Source organism: Xyrauchen texanus, chromosome 42 (assembly GCF_025860055.1).
Source record: "Xyrauchen texanus isolate HMW12.3.18 chromosome 42, RBS_HiC_50CHRs, whole genome shotgun sequence".
NCBI classification, from domain to species: domain Eukaryota; kingdom Metazoa; phylum Chordata; class Actinopteri; order Cypriniformes; family Catostomidae; genus Xyrauchen; species Xyrauchen texanus.
Genome location: NC_068317.1, coordinates 29,154,856 through 29,178,462, shown reverse-complemented (window position 1 = coordinate 29,178,462; position 23,607 = coordinate 29,154,856). Strand labels below are relative to the sequence as shown.

General features: G+C 36.0%; 1 protein-coding gene across 1 annotated transcript; it reads right to left on the bottom strand.

The window, feature by feature from the left end:
* Positions 1-1,351: 1,351 nt before the first annotated feature.
* LOC127635282 (protein-L-isoaspartate O-methyltransferase domain-containing protein 1-like) lies at positions 1,352-21,654 on the bottom strand. The gene is made up of 6 exons (XM_052115194.1): positions 21,492-21,654; positions 17,425-17,929; positions 16,047-16,149; positions 9,372-9,543; positions 6,908-7,031; positions 1,352-5,366 (listed from the first exon to the last, which is right to left on the bottom strand). Exons 2-6 carry the CDS (start codon positions 17,729-17,731, stop codon positions 4,993-4,995), a joined length of 1,080 nt encoding a protein of 359 aa, XP_051971154.1. The 5' UTR covers positions 17,732-17,929; positions 21,492-21,654; the 3' UTR covers positions 1,352-4,992.
* Between the last annotated feature and the right edge of the window lie 1,953 nt (positions 21,655-23,607).

Sequence of the window (23,607 nt, the reverse complement as noted above, 5' to 3'; positions counted from 1 at the left end):
AAAATTAATTCATCATAAATTTCTTTTTAATTTCTCCTCTATTGAATATCCTGTTTGGCGCGAAAGTATATCACATTCAGGAATTGAAATAGGTTATGAATGCCATTTCCTATTGACTTTAAAAATGACTGGCTCATGTTCATACTTAACTGTCATCTAACACATTCTAGTGTCATGAGCCGAGGAAAACACATTATTGAACATTATAGCCAAAGCTTCGATCATTTCATTTTAGACATGTAAAACTTGTGCTAATGTGTGTGTTCGTGTTAAAATATATACAGATATAGATATATTTTTCACCCAAATTTAAGACACAAGAAAACAGGTGATCTGGACTTTTTGGTAAAGTTCCAGAAGGTTTTAACAACTGAATACGCACCATATGGCCAACCAAAATGTAAGGTAGAAACCTTCAGATTTGCTAAAACATAAACAGAAGTATTAAAATGATCTTATATTTTGTCATAGCCCATGTTTGTCCTGATGTTAAATAAGCCTTGAGTGTGAAAGTCTATGCAAAAGAAAGCTTTGTGATTTAAACCAAGGTGAGATATCTTTGGAAAAAGATGGTACTTGTAAAGAGTTCAAAAAGTATTATTTAATTTTTTAGCAAACTATGTCTTTTTTTTAAAAATAAAGGTTTATAGATTATAAAGGTTTCATAATATAGAGTTTTTTCATTGGAATCTTATCGGTTTGTTTTTTGCTGTATTGTTAATTTCTAAAGTTGATGGGGAAAACACACATTGAAAAAAAGGGTGTAGCCAGGAAATAACATTTAGGTGGGCCCCCATAAAAATGGATGGGCCAACTTTTCCCATCGGGTTTTGTTTTTACCAAATTTTCCTTCACAACAGAGAATCAGCGCTTTCAAAAAGTTCTCAGTAATCAGAGTTTATGCATTTTTAAACTATTTTATAAAAATAATTTTAGTCAAAGAATAATCTCTTATTCTGGATGGGCCTGGGTCTAATTTGGGTGGGCACACCCCAGCCCACCCTTGGCAATGCCACTGTTTGTAAATAAATGCAATGCACGGCATTAGTTTGCAGTTAAAAACAAATGTGTTTTTGTATGGAGTATTAGAAGTACAACAAATAAAAATAAGACAAAAAATAATTTAAAATGAATGATCAATTTATTGATGCAAATATTAAAATGTAAATAATCACTTTTTTTTTTAAATGGACAAATAAGTAGGCATATGTAAAATAGTATATTCACATTTTAAATTAGTAATTAAACCATTTAAAATATGTATTTATTTGTCAATATATTTATTTTTATATTCTTACAATTATTTATATTTCTAAATATTAATCAGGCAGTTTATAATGTCTATTAATTTGTGCCTTAAAAAGTGACTCGTGTATTAACATTTTTATGTTTGAATGAATAAATCGATCATTGATTTCTTACTTTAATTATTAAGTGTTTCTCCAAGTCCTCCGTATAGTCTTAATTATCTGAGCTCAACAATAAAAAAAAAAAGTCTCCAGGAGAGGAAAACTGTAGAAAAAAAAAGAAAAGTGATTTAAAATGATTTGTGGTTTGTAAAGTAAATATCAGAAGCTTCCAAATGTTTTGTGACGTAACACTCAAATGACAAACACCAGCTAAGTAAAAACATCATAGGTTGGCTATAAATATATTTAATGAAAAGATGGTTGAGAAACAAAGCATCAAATTACAAACAGTCAGTGATACACTTGAAAAAAGACACTCCCCTGTACCGGCAGCAGGGAGCGTCTGTAAGAAAACATGCTGTTGATCTCAAGGAATTAAACTTTGCGGAATGTTCTAGTAGCCCCTTATTTAACAAACTCAATGGACTGGTTCCCCAGACGCCAACATGTGTGAGGAGTGTGTGCATTTTTGGATCGATGAGCAATGTGAATAACACTGAAAAATAGATCCTCTATTTAGTATCTGTGGCTTTATTATTGCTTGCGGTTTCTACCCTCTGAATACCTCAATGTTTTGATACATTTTTATTTCCGAGTTCTGAACTTAATATGACAGAAATGGACACGGCTTTTATTTTAAGTAGGAAAAAGAAAACCATCTGGCCCAAGAATTTCAGTATGATAGAGGCAAGATTAGGCTGAGTGACCCATTAAAGTCAGTAGTAAGTATTACATACACTTAAATGTGTTGTACTGCTCTCTCAATAACAAACAAAACACAAAAACGTCTCTGTTGTGTTCCTTTTATGAGCCTTGAAATATGTTTTAAAATATCAAAACATTATTTCTAGAATTTCTGCTGGTGTTTATCAATATAAAAAATTATTCTGCCCTGTAGGTTTTTTTCTGTTTTAAGAATTTTGCACACAAAAGAAAAACATTTAATTCATAGCCTATTTTATAGCATGTTTATATATGACAGAAAAAATATCTAATATGTATTTGATAGATGTTAAAGGGATATTCCAGATCTAATACAAGTTCAGCTCAATTAACAGCATTTGTGGCATAATGTTGATTACAACAAAAATGTATTTCGACTCGTCCGTCCTTTTCTTTTAAAAAAAAAGCACAAATCTGGGTTATAATGAGGCACTTACAGTGGAAGTGAATGGGGGCAATTTTTGGAGGGTTTTAAAGGCAGAAATGTGAACTTTATAATTTTATAAATGCACTTACATTAATTATTCTGTTAAAACTCATGTGTTATTTGAGCTCTAAAGTTGTTTAAATTGTCATTTTTACAGTCATATTAGGGTTTGTTGACATTACATCATCATCATCATGGCAACGAATGGGCTTTAACTTTACACAGAAAAGGTTAGGAAGTGATTTTAGCACACTAAAATCATGTTTACACGCATAACCTTCATGTATTGTAGCTATACTTTTGAAACAGTGAGTATCAAAAGTGGCTCAGGTGGTAGAGCGGGTTGTCCACTAATCGCAGGCTTGGTGGGTCGATTCCCGTCCCACACGACTCCACATGCCGAAGTGTCCTTGGGCAAGACACTGAACCCCAAGTTGCTCCCAATGGGAGGATAGCACCTTGAATGGCAGCTCTGCCGTCATTGGTGTGTGAGTGAGTGTGAATGTGAGTGTGAATGGGACACAGTGTAAAGCGCTTTGGTAACCGCTATGGTTAAAAAAAGGCGCTATATAAGTGCAGACCATTTAACTTTAAAAAATTGGCCCCATTGACTTCCATTGTAAGTACCTCACTGTAACCCAGATTTGTGCTTGTTTTAAAGAAAAGGAGGAACAATTGTGTTAAATCAAACGTATGCCTCAACTGCTGTCGATTAAGCGTAACTTGTATTGAAACTAGAATATTCCTTTTATTCCACAGACAATGGCAACAAACTACAACAAACATTGACATCTTTAAGGCCAAATTTAAAGCATAATTTTGGCTAATATTTTACATTCTGCTTTCCCTATCACCGTCATTTCAGTATAAATAATGGGAGACACAATGTGTTGCAGGTAATTATTTACCTGCAACACTGTATGTTTCAAAATCGTCATCTGATAATCATTATCAGTATTTCACGCAATGACTGCTTTGTTCATGACTAATAATGGCCGAAGCATACTTTGCGCAAGTAGTTATCGCAGACACTTCTAGCTACGCAAGGTCGATTTGCGTGTGTTGTTGCTTTACAAAATTAGTCAGATGGCAATTCATAACTTGAAGCGTTGCATTCTCAACATTGCTGCAAGGGACACTATAGTGCACATCAGTGTGAATATCCACTTCTATGGCGAGTTTCCTATTTAAAGTCAGCTACTGTCATGGTGGAGCACCAGTTTGAAGGGAATATTGCGGAGCAAGTTTAAGTCAGTACATTTATAGAAACTTCCCTGAATATTATCACATCCGGTGTAATGGCACTGACTTTTGAAGGTAACTCTACTGTCCCCTTGAGCACTGAGTTTGGTTACCGCCACAGTAACGCAAGAACGCATGTTCAGTCTGGTGTTGGCCAAGCGCTCACATCTGTGTTGACGTACTTGCGTAGTACGCAAGTATGTTTCTGGCCTGAATGTTACAGTTGCTGTTTCAATGTTAAATAATTTCTTCTATCCTAGTTTAATGTGAAGAGGCAACTATAAGTAAACCATTCGTAGGCCGATTCCCTCGAACGGTGTTTGTTTGAACATCCTGACATGGTAATTAGGGTTAGAACAATCTTTCTGATGACCACTGGCAGACGGGACGTTTCCTTTCTTCCGTATGCAGAGTCAAGCGATAATTTCAAATCATTACAATAACTAAAATTAAGCCACAGATTTCTTATGCTGACAATATATTGCAAATAAGTAGTTACGACAGTGTGAAATCACCGATTACAAACCGAAACAAACAGTGACGTCTCTTACATTTTATGATCACAAGCAGATAGTGAACTTCACGTCTTCAGGTCGAGTTGCCTTGAAAGACCGGCAGGCAAAATAAAGAACAACCAAAGAATTACATAATCTATTAAGAGGCCGCTCAATATCAGTAATTACAAATGTGACTAGAAAGTGAAAAAAGTACAAATGCGACACACAGGTCAGAAATCATCTCTAGATGGAACTTCACTAAAACAGTCCGAAGAAATACTGAAAGCATTAGCTTCATAAACAGCAAAAACTCCCAAGTCGGAGACTAAACAAAGGCAAAAATCAATTGCAAAATAATGACTACAGATTTTCATTCTCCCTACAATGGAAAAAACAAAGAAAACTGTCATTACTGGTTTCATCAAATATTCCGTCTTACAAGATAAGCCTATGAAAAATATCAATTCTTCAATTACATTTGCCAAACAATTTTAGCAAGCTCATTCTCTGAATACAAACAAGGTGAGCTAGAAGCTTTTCAACCACCAATGGTCCTCATTAGGTCCTCCATCTTCAAAAATCACATTCAAAATGTGAACAAAAAAAAACGATGAAATTCAGGGCCAGAAGATGTCAGAAGGAAAACCACCACCACCAATTAATTCGTAGACTGAATGAGCGGTTATATGCGCTGTTATTTCTCACGGTAGTACAGCAGGTACGCCTTCAACGACTCTGGTAGCGGCAGACTAAAAATTTTGTCTCTCAGGTGGTTGACTTGGGGTTCCTCGGGTTTGATAGGCTCAATGTCTTTCTCCTGCTCTTCCTCTTTGCTCTCCTCTTCAATGCATTCGTCTTCCTCGCTGTCCATGGGTTCAGGAATCAACTGGTTCCCGACGAAGACGTAGGTGTTGATTCGGCGCCGGCGCCGACAGCGCCTGCGTTTGCGCTTCTGAGACGCTCTTTGCGTGGTGTTACGGCCGCCGCTATCATCATTGGTCGGGTTGCGGAGGGTTCGGCGAATGTAGATTCGTGACAGGTCCTGAAGACTCCTCACTGTCAAAGGGGCTGAGAACAGATGAAGAGAATTTTTTTTTTATGTGACTGTTGTTCATTAGCCATGCAGAGTCCAACTCTGGTTGGACGACTTTCTCGGAGTTCTCAAATATAATTAGCTTCCAAATCAAATATACCGCCAGGTTTAATGTTAGTGATGTCATTGGCTTAGTCATTAATGTCATTTCAATCATTAATGTGGGTATGGTGTTAATAGCATACTGATCTTGGCAGACTAGTTCTGCTATGCTGCTGCAGAGTAACGGAGACTTGCTACTACTAGAACATCCACAGACATACTGAGTTAAGCATGTTGACATGCTGCTGCTGCACAGTTAGAAAAGACATGCAACATCAAGCATGTATGGCATGCTTCTGCACAATCAGACAAATACAAACTCCATGTAGCAGATCTAGACAAGTAGAGTTGGGGAGGTGGAGGGTTTCAGAAAAAAACTTGCAGCATGCTGCAATGAAACCAGCTTACTTGCAAACTGAGCAAATTTAACATACCATATTTGAGCGAGCTGATTGGCTAACAGATCAGCTTGGGGCATTCAGAGTTATTATGCCATTAGCTCATGCCCTTGTGAAAAAGTCTTTTGTATGATTTTAAAATACTTTTTCATTTTTCCTTGTTAAATACATATTTACATAAATCATTAAATAGGCTACATAATGAAATCGTTAAACTGTAAAATCATTAAATTGATAATTAAATCACTAAATAACTCAATAAATGGCCCTTGTATTTCATTTTAGCACTAGTTGGCATTCACTTTCATTTTAGTGTGTCTTTGGGTTGTTTTTGTAATTCAAGCAAGAGCTTTGTGTCTTTTCATTTTCAGGATTGCGGCTATTGGCATGTCACTGCTTAGCCAATGTAAGTTTAATTTCGGCCCTTATATATTCAATATGGATTAATATTAAGTCATTGTGCAAGTTTTGGCTGGCAACCTTTTTTGCAAGAGTTAACAAGGAATATCTTAATGTTTAAACCAAGCTCAGCCATTGTTGTGGTATGAAAAAGGACAATAAAAAATTATTCTGAAATTGACGGCCACTGGCGTTTAGCGACATGCCGGTAACTAGAACCATAAAAATGATATATTCTTAAAATGTCATCAACATTTTGATGAAATTTTCGCCCCTGATGACATGACGTTTGTGCTTAAATGAAAAGTCAACCCAAAGATGATTAAATAACAAATTAAAATGGAAGCAAACTAGTGCTAAAATAAACATTTAATGATTTATTTAGTTTAATGATTGTACTTATTTATTGCTTTCCATTTTATTATGCATTTAAATATTTAGCCAGAAAAATTAAGTCTTTGGAATGAACACCAATAATAGATTGATTTAGACTTATTGCCACATCCATTGTGTTCTTGGGTTAATTATGTTTTTGGAAAATTTTGCTCAAATAGCAAAACCACAATCGGGTTATGAACTGAAGCTGGTATGTTACTAGATGGCTAACTTGGAAACTATTGGAGGGGCAGCTGATTGGACAGAACAGTATGAAGTCATAAAAGTGGGAGGTGACTCACGTAGATCCACAGCATCAGGCTTGCAGCCGTCAGTCCTGCTCTGCTGAACAAGAGGAGCAAATGACACCGCCAGGATGTTCTTACTCTCCCAGGAACTCTGACTGGTTCTAGTGATCTGAGTCAGCTGTAACAACACGAACACAAAGGAAGAACTTATGCTAATAAATATGTCAAATGTTTGAAATAAGAGACAAAATACTGCTGTATACTGTATATAGATATACTCAAGCATATATATATATATATATATATATATATATATACACATACACACAGGGTTGGGGAGTAACGGATTACATGTAACAGGATTATGTATTTAAAAGTAACTGTATTCCACTACTGTTACAATTTAAATCATTGGTAATTAGAATACAGTTACATTCAAAAAGGATTTTGGTTACTGAAGAGATTTCTTTGCATTTTATTGTCATTAGTTTAATTTAATATTTAGTCCTTTCAGATGGAAAACATTTATACATATAAATGATGCGATACAAAGTGCATTTGAACAGTGGTGAAACACTTTCTTATGATGTATTCATACGAGCAGACAGAGAAGAACGTTTGAAGTACGTTTGGAGCAGAAGAAATAAAATAAACCTTGTGTAAATTATCAGCTTTATGCTAAGCTAAAATGCTATTTCTAGCCATTTAACATGCACACGTTACCAGACACGTATCATATTTTTTTATCAAGAAAATTCATGTTGGATCACAATTTCTTTTTTTTCTAGTAAGGCCTTTGATATTAGGGCAAAAATCATTTTCTTGATAATAATTTTTGTATTGTTTTCCTGTAAAAAATATCAAAAAATCCTTGAAATATGATCAAATTTGATTAATCTTGTTTTACAAACAACACTGCAGAAGATATTTCGGTTTTTCAGAGAATGTATTTTTAATGTGTATTTTGTCTTACTGTACTGGAGGAGTTTTTATAGTCAAAACAAGTGAAAAAAAAATCTACCAGTGCTGAAGAAGTACTCCAAAGTATTTAGATTACATTGCTGACCTTGAGTAATCTTACAGAATAGGTTAAAAATTACATTTTACAGCATGTAATCTGTAGTGGAATACATTTCAAAAGTAACCCTTCCAACCCTGTATAATATATATATTACACACAATACATTTCATACATTATTCATTATGACATAGGCCATCAATATTTAGGCTTCCAATATATATGTGTTATCACAGTTTTGAAAACATAATTCTACACATTTGGTATTTGCATTTCAGAATTAAGGGAACAGTGCATTCAAAAACCTGTTTGACTTTCTTTTATTAAACACAAAAGCAGAAGGTTTGAAAGACTTTTCGTGAAAAACGACTTCAATTTCAGTCCGAAATTTCACAAATCTATCATATGGCTTCTGAAGTCTTGGAATATTGTGCACGCAGGGATAGCTTGAAACCCCCTTGTCACTATATACATGCATGATTAACTATTCCTTTCAAATGCTATTTTCTATTTTCAGTTGACTGATCTTAAATTGTAATTGCACAAATTAGCGTCAAAAGTAAATAAAAGTTTTTTTAAATAAAAAAAAAAAAAAGATGTAACAATACCAGTATTTCCGCAGTACCGAGCACCGACTCAATTCGGTCCCCGCGCAGCTGTCTGACTGACAGACGGCTGCTTTCAAATACTCACACACTTATTTGACCTTGTTTTCTGTGACTCCTTTTACACTGAAATGCACAATTAATTAAATTAAAATAGTGATGTGGCCTAGTGGATTATTAAACCATGCGATTATTAAATCGGTGATTTAATTAAATAGTCTGCATGTGCTGCGAGCTTCAGCACACATTTGAATTATTTGAAGCCACTTATAAGCTGAAAACACAGACTGATCAAAAACCACATTTTATGAGTGTCACATGCTGTGCTTGTTGTAGTAGATGACAGAAGAGAGCACACATTTACTGTAAAGCACACAGCACCTGCAGACTATATATTTATATAATTAAATCGCAGCATTTTGTGCTTCAATAATCTGGGCCATATAACCAATTTCTTAACCGGAAGTGTAAAACTACCATCAAAAACACAGAACGGAAAAGACGTCATGTCAAAATAAAAGCTAAATGGGAGAATTAAAGAAATAGCGACAGAAATGTAAAATACTGAATAGTACAATGTAGTATTTAATGTAATAATACAAATAAAGAAACTTCAGGGGAAACATGCAATAGTTTTAATTTAATATCTGCATTAATACATTAAACGTTGTTAAATAGGCTAAAGGAGTGTGTTCAATAGCATATTGTCCATTTTCTGTGGCATCAAAATTGGTATTGAGACTCTTTTACAGGCATTGGTACAGACTACTGAAATGTTGATATCGTAGGCAACTGGCAACCCTAGCAAAAAGCATGAAAACATATATACAATTCTGTCTTCCTAAATGCATGTGTAACTAACAAGTATCACCTCCATTTGAACAATGAATCATACCTGATCATCTATTGGCATGACCAAAATCCCTCCAACTTTCAGCAGGATCTTCATGTAGTTCTCATGGTCCTTTTGGACTCCAGCCCCGCAGTAAACACGATCATACTGATGACTGTCTGATGAAATCTCCAGGCAGTTCCCCACCACAAAGTGTGGTTCACAGAATTCAAACCTGAAATGACACACATATATATATATATATATCTGATGTCAATTTCTGGTAACAACACATATAAATGTTCTTAGGACTGTTGCTATCTTCGGTGTTGCTATGTGGTTGCTAAGGCGGTCTGAATGATTTTTTAGCACATTGCTACATGATTGCTAGGGTGTTCTGGGTAGATGCTTACTGGCTCAAGTCAAAAAAAGCCCACAACAAATCAATAGTCTATTTCAGGGCTTTGCAGTGACATTTTTGGTCACCTTCGCCATTAAAAATTATAACATGCAACAACAAATTTGAACTTAATCACACAGAAGTGCGTTAAACATAATTCCCACCGACGAAAAGCGTTGCAAAAAAATTATATATGTACAAAGAGTCTGACATCTGCTTTGTTGATGCCAAATGTCAAGCGCTTAAACTTTAGAGGGTTGCCATGTTATGCATTGTCAGGGTCGTGGTAATGTTCCTTATATGCTGTGCTAATCACGTGGCCATGCTCCAGAGTCACGTATTATATAAACTGATGCAAAATAAAAATATTGTTTACCCAAAAAGATTGTTACTTTTTCCCCTCAAATTCTGTGAGCGTCTAGTTGCATGATTTGCAGAGGGTCGAGCTCAAACAGTAGAGCTTTTGACCCTGAAATTTAAACACCATAGTCACTATAGCATAGTGGGCAGCATTCAATGGCTATTTAGATGGATTTTCTGTGGTCTGATTTGAAACCTTCACAATTAATATGTTACTTATTAAGTCAAGTTATTGCTTTTTATTACAAAGCAGGAAATAAGGAAATAAATTCTGTGGTGGGGAAAACCAAAGTGTGCAAAGTTCATTGCATTGAATCTTTGTGAGATATTAAAAGTCAGCATGAAATAAGAAATTGACCCTATATATTTTATGTATGCATGTTACTGGTCTAATGAACGATTATGAATGATGCAATTTGGCTATTTTATAAACATTTTTAAAAAATTACCTTTTGTAATCTTTGTAATCAAAATGCAATTACTTGCTCTTCTGGTGAATTGACTGAAGCCTGTATGTACACACATGCAGCGACCTTGTCGCTTCATGTCGCTAGTCTCTGTACTGAGAAGTCGCCAGTGGGCGTTCCTACTGCTGTGGCTCTAATTATTGCTAATTGTTATATACAGTGCATCTGGAACGTATTCACAGCGCTTCACTTTTTCCCACATTTTGTTACGTTATAGTCTTATTCTAAAATGGATTAAATTCATTATTTTCCTCAAAATTCAACAAACAATACACCATAATGACAACGTGAAAGAAGTTTGTTTGAAATCTTTGCAAATTTATTAAAAATAAAAAAAAAATCACATGTACATAAGTATTCACAGCCTTTGTTCAATACTTTGTTTAAGCACCTTTGGCACCAATTACAGCCTCAAGTATTTTTGTGTATGATGCTACAAACTTGGCACACCTATTTTTGGGCAGTTTCTCCCATTCTTCTTTGCAGAACCTCTCAAGCTCCATCAGGTTGGATGGGGAGTGTCGGTGCACAGCCATTTTCAGATCTTTCCAGAGATGTTCAATCGGTACATTGCTGCATTCATCTTTCCCTCGATCCTGACTAGTCTCCCAGTTTCTGCCGCTGAAAAACATCCCCACAGCATGATGCTGCCACCACCATGCTTCACTGTAGGGATGGTATTGGCCAGGTGATGAGCGGTGCCTGTTTCCTCCAGACATGACGCTTGCCATTCAGGCCAAAGATCTTTGCTTCATCAGACCAAAGAATTTTGTTTCTCATGGTCTGAGAGTCCTTCAGATGCCTTTTGGCAAACCCCAGGTGGGCTGCCATGTGCCTTTTACTGGAGGAGTGGCTTCTGTCTGGCCACTCTACCATACAGGCCTGATTGGTGGAGTGCTGCAGAGATGGTTGTTCTTCTGGAAGGTTCTCCTCTCTCCACACAGAAACGCTGGAGCTCTGTCAGAGTGACCATCAGGTTCTTGGTCACCTCCCTGATTAAGGCCCTTCTCCCCCGATCGCTCAGTTTGGCCGGCCGGCCGGCTCTAGGAAGAGTCCCGGTGGTTCCAAACGTTTTCCATTTACGGATGATGGAGGCCACTGTGCTCATTGGGAACTTCAATGCTGTAGAAATGTTTCTGTAACCTTCCCCAGATCTGTGCCTCGATACAATCCTGTCTCGGAGGTCTACAGACATTCCTTGGACTTCAAGGCTCGGTTTGTGCTCTGACATGCACTGTTAACTGTGCGACCTTATATAGACAGGTGTGTGCCTTTCCAAATCATGTCCAATCAAATGAATTTACCACAGGTGGACTCCAATCAAGTTGAAGGAACATCTCAAGGATGATCAGTGGAAACAGGATGCACCTGAGCTCAATTTTGAGTGTCATGGCAAAGGGTGTGAATACTTATGTACAAGTGATTTTTTTTTTTTTTCATTTTTTTTTTTTTTTATAAATTTGCAAAGATTTCAAACAACCTTCTTTCACGTTGTCATTATGGAATATTATTTGTAGAATTTTGAGGAAAATAATGAATTTAATCCATTTTGGAATAAGGCTGTAACATAACACAATGTGGAAAAAGTGAAGCGCTGTGAATACTTTCCGGCTGCACAGTATAGTTATTGGTGGACTGCACGTCTGGCCATGTCTTTTGACATATATGATCACAGATGAGGCATTTTACTTGTAAAACTACGAATTTAAAAAAAAATTCAGTTTTGTCCTTAAAAATGCACATTCATAGGGGGGAGTGTTTTTTATATGAACTGCAACAGTGCTCATTGCATCATATCATGAATAAGATGAACAAACTATCAATGTACAAATTAAACTAACTCGAAATGCCGAAATTTCTATTCCACGCATCTTTTTTTATTATATCCATGTATGTGGTTACATAACGAATCGTATAGAACAGTGAAATCGCTCACAGAAACTTTTCCTCATCTCCTCAACACCATTATCTCAAAGGAGATGAGTGATGTGAGCTCCACTGACTTAACCCAAACTCTCGGTTACGGGGCAGCTGGCTTGAATTTACATTTAGAATGAGAAGGAATAACGGCAAATTTGCGGATGTGTTCGAGACATCTCACGCCTGAATTGCAGGGGTGATCACTACTGAATACAGTTTATTCATATTTTTTTCATGCAGGTATCTTGGGAAGTACAGCACGAGTAAGTGTTTTTTCCATTATATTTAGTGTATTGGGATTCAAACCGTTAAAAATTATCTTTTACTTACTCATTACTCAAGCTGCTACAGCCTCTTCATAAGAAAAGACCGTGATGTGCACGTGCGTTTAGAACAACCCCAATTCCGAAAAAGTTGGTACAGTATGAAAACTGCTAATTTAAACAAACATTTGTGATTTGTAAATTATAATCACCCTTTGCTATATTGAAAGCACTACAACTACACATTATATGATGTTTTACCTTGTGAATTTCATTGATATTTTTTTGGGAAAATGTATAGTAATTTCAAATCAGATGATTGCAACATGTTCCAAAAAAGTTGAGACTGGGGCAATTTAAGACTAGTCACAATTTGACGAGTTAAAATAAGGCAATGTGAAACAGGAGATGTTTAACAGGTGAGGTAATCGTGTCATAGTATATAAGGAGCCGAAAACAGCCTTGTCCTTCAAGAGTATGGATCATTCGAGACTTGACAATTTGCCAACAGATGCTTCAGCAAATAATCCAGCACTTTGAGAACAACGTTCCCCAAAGACAAATTGGAAGGATTTTCTGCATTTCACCCTCTACAGTCCACAATACATTAAAACGATTCAAGGAATACGGTCAAATCTCTGTGCGTAAAGGGCATGACGAAAACAGCTTCTGAATGCACGTGATCTCTGATCATGGATATCATAAACATGGGTTTGGGATTACTTTAGTAAACCTTTGTTAGTCAAAGCAACTCACTGCTGCATCCACAGATACAAGTTCAGAAGTTACTATGCAAAGCAGAAGCCCTACATCAACGCTGTCCAGAAGCGCTGCCGACTTCTCTGGGCTCGGTCTCATCTTAGATGGAAAATAGAACATTGGAACAGTGTTTTGAAAAACACAGCCATCGTGTTTTCCGGGCCAAAGAGGAATAAGCCATTATTAGCATCATGTCCAAAAGCTAGTGTCTGTATGGTCTAGGGGTGTCAAGTGCCCATGGCATGGATAACTTGCATAGCTGTGATGGCACAATTAATGCAGATATGTACAAATTTGGAGCACCATATACTGCCATCCAGCACTGTCTTTCACAGGGACATCCCTGCATTTTCCAGCAGAACAATTTCAAACCACATCCTGCCCAGATTTCAAGTGCCTGGCTGTGTGAACAGAGAGTGCGGGTGCTAGATTGCCCAGCCTGCAGTCCTGACCGGTCTCCAATTGAGAATGTGTGGCACATTATGAAGCACACCATATGGCAACAAAGACTCTGTACAACTGTGTGGCTAAATACCTTTATAATGGATGAATAGGGGAAAATTTTAACTTAAACTTGTTCTCAGTACCTAAATGCTTAAGTGTTATTAGATGAAATGTTGCTGTTTCACAGTGGTAAACACTCGAATGTCACAACTTTTTTGGAACATGTTGCAATCATCTGATTTGAAATTACGTTCATTTTCAAACAATTAATGAAATTCACAAGGTAAAACAACATATAATGTGTAGTTGTAGAGCTTTCAATAAAGCAAAGGGTGTTTTTACTAGCATTTTTCATACTGTCCCAACTTTTTCAGAATTGGGGTTGTATGTTGTCAGTTCGATCATCAATGTGTTGAGATCGCTGCTCAAATTCACCGGTAACCGACTCTGGTTCAAGCAGCATGGTAGAAGAGGTGTGTATTTGTGTCGACTGCAAACTCGAATTTAGATCTGCCTCCATTCCGGTATGCAACCCCCCCCCCCACCCCCCACTTTTCACAATCCAATCAGCAACCGATGGATAAAATCAAATCTCCGCCCTACATTTTGTTCTTGTTCAATAAGCCGTTTCACTAGGAAATATGTCACAATATGAAAGTAAAGTTGAGCGCAACTTACGCTTTAGGCAGACTTTAACGATTATTGTTTGAAGCAGAGGTGAGCTACCACTTTGTAGCAAATTGTAGTATTAATAATAAAACTAATTTGACCACATTCTTCTTTGTAATTGATTTTAATTTATGCCAAAATTAAATTTTTCCCCACCAGCAGCAGTGTTCGTATGTGTACAGCTCCGCACTATATTCTGGTCCCTGCAGTATATATGGTCTCGGGTCCCTCCTTCAAATGTAAATCTAAATATTATGCTTTCTAGTTTTATAATCTGATTAAAAATATTACATCCAATCGCTTAGAAAAGTTATACAATCCTCCTAAACAAGACACACAATTTATCATTCAAGTTTGTAGCACAAACGGTGCAGGACGAGTAATCAATCACCAAGCAATAACCCAGAACACCCTAACAACCAAATAGCAACACCCTAGCATTATAATAGAAAGCACTCGCATAAAAAAAAAAAAATATATATATATATAATAATTAGTTCTATGGCTTAATGTTGTGCAATGAACCAAGGATTTATCTTCTTTCTTCACTGATAGAGCATTAATTAAATGCCAAGACATGAGAAATCTGATATTGAACTACATTATTAGCATCGGTTCATACGTAGCACTGACACTTGACTGTTTTTATTTGCTTACGGCAACTAGGCATCAGTTATCATGGAGATATCCAATAAAGTGATCCAAACAAGAGAGCTCCCAAAAAGCAACAGCTTTGATTAAACAACCTTTTGGCACATGGCTTTCTATTATAAAACAAGAGGGCTTTTATGGATTCTTTGAAAGCATTAATAGTTCGTACAAAATGTCATATTAGCTGTTTCGCCATACCAGTTCTTCTGACCTCAATAACAGTGTAAGCTGTGGTGAAAAGCTTCTTGCTTTGATTTCTGACAAAACTTATGTTTTTAAGCAGCTAATGCAAGGGAGAGACATCAGGGAAGCCCAGTTGCCTGCCTAATATTGTTGGGGACTCTCTTATCTCACAGTATTTGGCTGTGATAGGTATGTCTGCAGAACTGTGTATATATCTCAGTTGAGATTTCTGTTGTGGGTAAGCAAATGGATCATCTGGTTTACATAGAAAATTAATGGGAAGGGCTGACAAGTTAAAGTTGCAAACTTTGACGTTGAAACCCCTGACCCAAAAACTGTGGAGGGGCTAATGTGTTGGTACACTTTGGCTTTCTACAAAGGAAGATTTCCTCAAGGAAACTCATTCAAATGTCATTTGCATCACTGTAGATGGAATATAAAATATCTGTTGTGCGGTGTGAAATCCCTTTCATTGATATTGTGGTAACAAAACGTGTATAACTTTTGGCGAGATTGGTGCCTCTCCATTTAGAGTCTATAAGTTAACACTAAATTGTTCAAAGGAATTTAAAACTGTACAGGATGACACAATTTTTAAGAACAATGAAAAATGTGAACATGCCTGTCAAAGCTGTCGCTGTTTTTAATGAAGTCATCAAGTCTTTCTTTTGCATATTCCACAACATCCTTGTGGAGCTCAACGCCGTGATTTACTCCAAAGGGACCTGCAATTAAAAACAGAATCAAAATACTGGTATTTTACACTATTACATCACAATTTCATAAACAAAATGTATATGTGTAATAGCAGACTAAATTAAATCATTGCAAGTATATTATCTTCTTGGAATCATTTAAAGGCAAAATCTATTACCATGTAAAAATTAATTCAAACAAATAACCAAATATCTCTGGTTTCAAATGTATATCTAGAGGCCTACCAATCTGAATACCACCAACTAGAATTTGAATATATAGCATTGATTTATAGCATTGTACTTATACTCCTAATACTGGTACTTTAAAGTACTTCAAAGGATTACATGGTATTACCAATATACTTGTCCAAAAAAACATGGTATTGCCACAGTAACATGTCCATAGAAACATGGGATCACCATGGTACATATCCCAAAAACATGGTATAACCACAATACTTATCCAAAACCATGATATTATCATGGCTCCATGTCCATAGAAACATGGGATCACCATGGTACATATCCCAAAAACATGTTATTATTATTATGGTACATATCCCAAAAACATGGTATAACCACAATACTTATCCAAAACCATGATATTATCATGGCACCATGTCCATAGAAACGTGGGATCACCATGGTACATATCCCAAAAACATGTTATTATTATGGTGCATAATTTGTTTCTTTTTTTTATTGTTAATTATATTGTAATTACAATGGTACCATGTCCACAAAATATGCCTGTCTTTAAAAAAAACATGGTATTACTACAGTATTATGTCCAAAAAACATGGTATTACTACAATACTTGTCAAAAAGGTGTTACTACGATACCATGTCAAAATAAACATGTAATCGCCATGGTACTTGTCAAAAAAATCAAATAATAAAATAAATGTTATAACCATGGTACTTAAAAACAAAACAGCAACATGGTATTAGCAAAAAATACAAAAATAAAAACCATTACAATGGTACTTGTCCAAAAAACAAGATATTTCCATAGTATTTCAATTTTATTTATTAAAATTTCTGTTTATAATGTTACTTGTCCAAAAAAATATAAATAGATAAAAGGTATTGCAATAGTACTTTTTTTTTTAGATAGGTCCATTTTAATAAGTATCTTTAAATGAGTCCAATTTAATTTTATTTGTATAGGACTTTCCACAATAACTATTGTTTCAAATAAATTATATATTTTATATAATGTTTCCTTTACTGTCCTTTTAAAGTCACCATAGTCTACGAAGGCTTTAATCTATACCCTGTAGATTCAAAAGAGCATCTTACCAATGATGAGGCCCACCATGGTGCTCAGGTATCCCGTGCCACTGCCCAGGTTAAGGAAAGACAAACCCTGCCGGAGTTTCAAAGCCTCCATCACCTCCGAATAGATACATGGTGCAGAGAGGTGTATATTCCCATTCTTCCATGCTAGATCTTTATAGGCATTTTCTCTGTAGCCCTCCAGGTAGTAATCTCCACGATCTATGGCCCTAAAGGCCTGTTCGACGCGGTCCGTGCGGATATACTGGGCGTCCTTCAGGTTGTCAATCAATTCATCATTATCCTCACCAGCACTGACGGCTCCCCCCATGATCCCCTCGCAGCCACCAAAAAAAAAATGGAAAAGAAACCAAAAAAACTTCAAGAAAAAATGCAGGAGGAGGTGAGAGACAGGTCCGGTCTTCACATCCAGATGGAAGTGTTTGAGTGATTCTCCACAGTGAAGCCCACTCGGGATGTCTTGTGTCCCACACAAATCACTTCAGACCATTCTCGTGTACAGCAAGATCTGAGAATTGAAAAACAAAGGGTGACAGTTAGAACTCACTCTTGAACATTTCAAGGAAAAAGGAGCCATACTGTGTGAGTTCTTCCATGCCACATGATACCAGCTGGCTTTGATTCTACAGGTAGGTGTAGCATGTACCTGATGCTACTTGACTGTTGCAAGCAGCTTTAATATTGCAAAGGAAAGCCTTTGTGCATCCCAAATGTAGAGTTATACAGAACTATGTTTTTTACATTTTCTCTAGTAAACTGAAGTATGGTCTTTACGTGTCAAAGTTTACTACATAGGGCTTTGTTCAAATCCCTAACCCTTAGTATAAACTATAAAAATAGTGATTATATGCTTGCTTTCACAAAACACCACTAATAAATGCATACAAACATGCTTTAAATCTCAATTAACCATTTGCTTCCTACTTCATTAAAAATACAGGTTTACTTTACCAGCCTTTCAAAGTAAGAGCAAGGCAATGTTTATAACTGCCATTTGAGCTGCTAATGGGTCTGTAGGTTTCAGAATTTCCATGCATTTAAATTCATCAGCCCATGGGTACTTGACTTAAGCTGAATTGCTGCAACTACAAGAATTTTATTGGACCTAAACTTTTTCTGGATTTAAACAAGCAAACAGGAGGATTATTTGCAATGGTTCAGTGAGCACGTGTCCGAATGAGAACAAAAAGGATATACACAATACAATTATCTCCATTCTGTACTCCAATTAGAGCGGACTCCTTGACACAGCTATACCAAGGACCATATTTAGTAACGAAACATGTTTACATAACAGGCTCATTTTCATATGTTCTGTGCATCTTGGCTTTAGTGAGTGATTCTTGTTTTTTCCCCCTTCCCTTTTTCTTTACTGCATTTGTCTTCCTTTTCAGCTTGTTCCTGTATTGCTGGCCTTTGTGTCTCCTGCACTAAAAATACTGCAGAGAGGGAACTGGGTCAAACCTCCTACTCTGTTTTGTACAAGACCTGATTGCAACCCTACAGAGATTCCTTGTACATCAGATTACACAAAACAGAGTAGCACCCATTATAAAAACAAAAACAGTACATCTGAATAAAGCTGGTATAGTATTCAACTGGACTAATGGATTCTTCCTCATTGCAAACTGCAATTCCAGCAATCTGAGCAACTGTTGAGTTGTTTTTAAGTTCACACTGGAACAGAAAGAGTTCGTTATAAAGCTGTGCTGATCCATCATTAACATGCTTAAACATGCTGGCTGCAACATTGCACTGTTACCTCATTACACCAAACGCTCTGTTGGAGGAAAAACCAGTTAAACGTTTCTCTGTACCTAACCTGCCAATTAACAAAGAGATTTTCAAGAGAAGATGGCAAGCAAAAATACAGCCATCTTCCTTATATGGTTTAATGTTTAGAGTTGCATTGAACCAAATCCTGAAACAAAAGCAGGCACACATCGTACGATTTTAAGATATAGGGCAGTTGACATAGAACATGTCCGCAAAATTTTGTTGCAAATAAATAGCTTTAAAAAGGTGGCATCGTCATTATTTTATTTTTGAACAGAGACAGGTAGGTCTATTACTATAATCAGTTGACATCAGCACCCCTTGTTGCATTATACGCTAATGGTGTGAGTACACAATACTGAAGTATTAAAGAAATCTTAACATCCTTATTCTGGTTCTTATAAGGCCCTATATGGTAAAATCCCACATATATAGTGCTGTCAATGTGGATCCATACATAAACGGTTTAAAAAAAAATGTGGGTCTTCGGATTTCAGAAATGCACATCTGCAACAACCTGGAAAATCTAAGACTGTTGAGTTTCAAGAAGCCATATGTTGCACATATAGTCTAAGTGGAAGCCTATGCCCTTGGTTGACTCATGCACTCATGTGTCTATAGCATTGTGTGTGATATGTGTTTGTCTGACCCAGTGAAACTGGAAGACACCAGCTCAGATCAACTCAACTACACTAAAGATTGAGTGTTATAATACTGAGAAACCCAACACACCAATAATAATAATAATAATAAATAGTAATTATAATAATGTCATCAATAACCATTATTATTGTTTTTATTATTAACAATAATACACCCATTTCATATTATTATTTTTGTTAACAATAATAAAAACAATAATAATAGTTATTGTAGATAGTATTAATTATTATTATTGATAATAATTATAATAAAAACAAGAAAAAGTTTTAAATTATATTATTATTTATTATACACAACAATACATCATTGTTGTTGTTGTTGTTAAAAATGAATAATAATAAAATCAACAATAACTATAAGTATACTTATTATTAAAGTTGTTAATAATAATCATTTGTATCATTTTTGTTAATAATAAACAATAACATATATTATGTTCATTATATAATTATACAAATATTAATATACAATAATAACAGATATTGTAGATTTTATTATTGTTGTTGTCGTCTTTAATAATAATAGATTATTATTTATATTATTATGATTATGGTTAAATTGTATAATATTTACGTTATAATTATATTAAATTGAAATAGGTGTCTCTACATGTATTAGTACACGCTGATATACAGTAAATGTATATACCTAAAAACCCTTAATATTTTAATGAGGCACAAATCTTCCAGTTTAAGATGGACATTTAAAGCAACAGCACCACCACGTTTCTCACCTCAAAACAAAGATGGCGCCAACACGCCACAAAATAGTAATATTTCACTCGATAGTTAACAGAAGAGCATCATTGCGACGCGTTCATTACTGTGCGTCACGCTCGCTATATACATAATGTGGACGGTGACTGACGATGAGAAGTGCAGTTGTATAGCATATAAATAAAACTCAGCAGCGTTCACGACGCAGTTCAGATCCCGCTAAAGGACTTAAAAGGACGTCCGTCCTGCGTTAAAAATATTGCGACGTGTGCAGTGTTCCGTTTCGGTACTTCTAAAGTCCAAAGATGACATCTGAGAAACTATGCGATGACATAAACAATAATAATAAAAAAAAACATGTAAGCTAAACAAAAGGGGGGAAGCTGTATTTGGCTAATCTCTGAGACAGGATTTGCATGCAGTCACTAGAAATACATTACTTGAATAACTCCATACATTGTGACAGTCATGCAATAAGGCTATATATATGTATAATATTTTGTGAAACGGCGCGTGTGGCCTTCTGTTATATTGTTACGACAACAACCAGCAAAAGCCAAATTAATCACAAATGAAGAGCTTCAGTGGCAGGATATTATGTTTCAGTTTGTTATTATTTTCTCTTAAGTATTGGTAAACTTGCATCCCCAGTTTGTGAGTGGCTGTTGTGGATTTCAGATCAAAATAAGCACGTGCACATGGTTTTGCTGAAAATGTTCTTCATCGAAACCCATGATTTGATGTATTTGACCTGGCTGACTGTTTAATAAAAACAATGCATGCATTAAACCAAGACACTTGGTTTGCATTTAGCTATTTAGCCACATGCACATCTTGGTAAGCTGCACAATTCAGCGCAAACAACAAAACAAAAATGTCGGCAACATTTCCGCAGAAATAACAATGTTCACTGACCTTTTTTTAACGCCATGAATCAGGCTCGCTTTGCACAAGCCAAACAAGCAGCTGCAGAGTGGATGCACATTGGCGTTGATGTTTTAAACGCAAGGCTGTTGTGTGATGTATAGATTTAGGTGGCTTTGAAGATCCAGTGCTGTTTTTCTCGAGGAACAGCTGAGAGGATGTAAACACACGTCACGTGGTTCACGGAAACGAGGCTGCGGGCTTTAAAAACGGGCTCCTATGAGACCGCTAAAGGTTCTTCCTCTAGGGGGCGCTCGGAGGCTCAAAAAGTCGAATCCTCCATTGAGTTGCATTCAAATCTCAGGACATTTATTCTTATTGGAGACATTTTGGCAACAAGAAGTATAATCATATAAATCTATTCATTCTAAGGACGGTATGTGAGACAAAAACCGTGCACCAGTAATCTCTGTAAAATTATTAAATAATATGGCACGTCCAGAAATAACATGTGATTAGTACATCTTGACCAGTGCAGAGGAAAGTAACCTAGAGTGGGGTAAGATGAGTCAATGTTTACATATGTTGTTTCCTGTATAAGGAAAAAATAGACAGAGGTAAACGGAAAAGAGCTTCCTTTATTTTAACATGTCTGCTATCACTTGATGTTATAAAAATGAGTATGTGACAGAAAGCCACAAACATATGGCCTTTTCGATAGAAAAGTGTAAGTAGCAACCAAAATGCATCTTCTTTGCACTAAGTGCAAATTATCAATTAATTTGATGTATTATTATTAGTAGTAAAGGAAATATTAAGAGTGGACACTTAAAACAGGATGGAAAAAACGGGGGCAGAATGGGGACGTCCATACAAGAATACAGTGTGTAAAGACACTACGCCATTGAAGTGGCACTTGAAAATATAGTTTGTCTTCAATTTGAGTGTTTCCACTATAATAATTGAGTGCAAAAAGCCACGCTATGTGGCAGGTGCTATTTACACCTAGTGCAAATGGTCACTCCATTATAGAAAATGTGATCCATTGGCTCAACTTGCCCCAGGGGTTAATTACTCCTGGTCAGTGGGTAAGATGAACCATATGGGGGTAAGATGAATTACTGAAGATTGTTATTGCATGTAAATGATGGAACAAACTGGACAAATTACTTAGCATAGCCTAAATACATAATATTTTCTAATAATGCCTAATTGCCAGAACAAAACAAAAAAACCCTCCTTTAGGTCTTCTTTTACTGCAAATTAGTTTTGATTTAAACCTATAGCTGCAATAAAAACTTATAGCGAAGGTCCTTTTAGGTCCTCTTTTATTTGCAGTATAACATTATAAACAGAACAGTTCTGTATTAAAACCAGTGGCTCAATTTCCCCTGGCTGTTCAGTTCATTTTGCCCCATAGTGATCATTTTTGGAAAAATCACTTATACTTCAGGGCTAATATTGTGCTAATCAAATTATGGGTATTTATACATACACTGGATATACACAAACATGCATAAATTTGCTTTGGCACAACAGTCAGTAAACCTCAAATGAACAAAATGTACTTTAGCTAGCAAAAACACCTTTTTGTATAAAAATATACTTACCTCTTTTCCCATGGGCTTCTCCTTTTCACAGCAAGATATAAATGATGAATAGTGCTTACAAGGTCACATGACACAAAAATATGTTCAGTTGCCCAGATGCAGGGGGTGCCCTCAGAAAATAACATTTGTTATGAACTTAACTTATTTAGTATTTTAAGTACATATTTTATTAATTAATGTAGATGGTCAAAGAAGATACATAATTTTGTACAGTTCATTTTTATATTTTATCAGTACATTGAAGCACTGGAGGGTGTTAAGTACAACCAAGGCCAAAAAGATTCTGGACTGCTGTAGTGCCTTGAACTTTTAGCATTCTTGGAGACTTTTTTATACATGTGTTTGCAGTTAATGGCTTATTTTAGATTATTTAGGTTACCTTGGTTATTATATAAGTGGCCTTTAGGTTATAAAATGAAAATACACAGTGAAGTGTGTATGGAGTGGTGGTGGTGTAGTGGGCTAAAGCACTAAACTGTTAAGCAGAAGGTTGCTGGTTCGATCCCCACAGCCACCACCATTGTGTCCTTGAGCAAGGCACTTAACTCCAGGTTGCT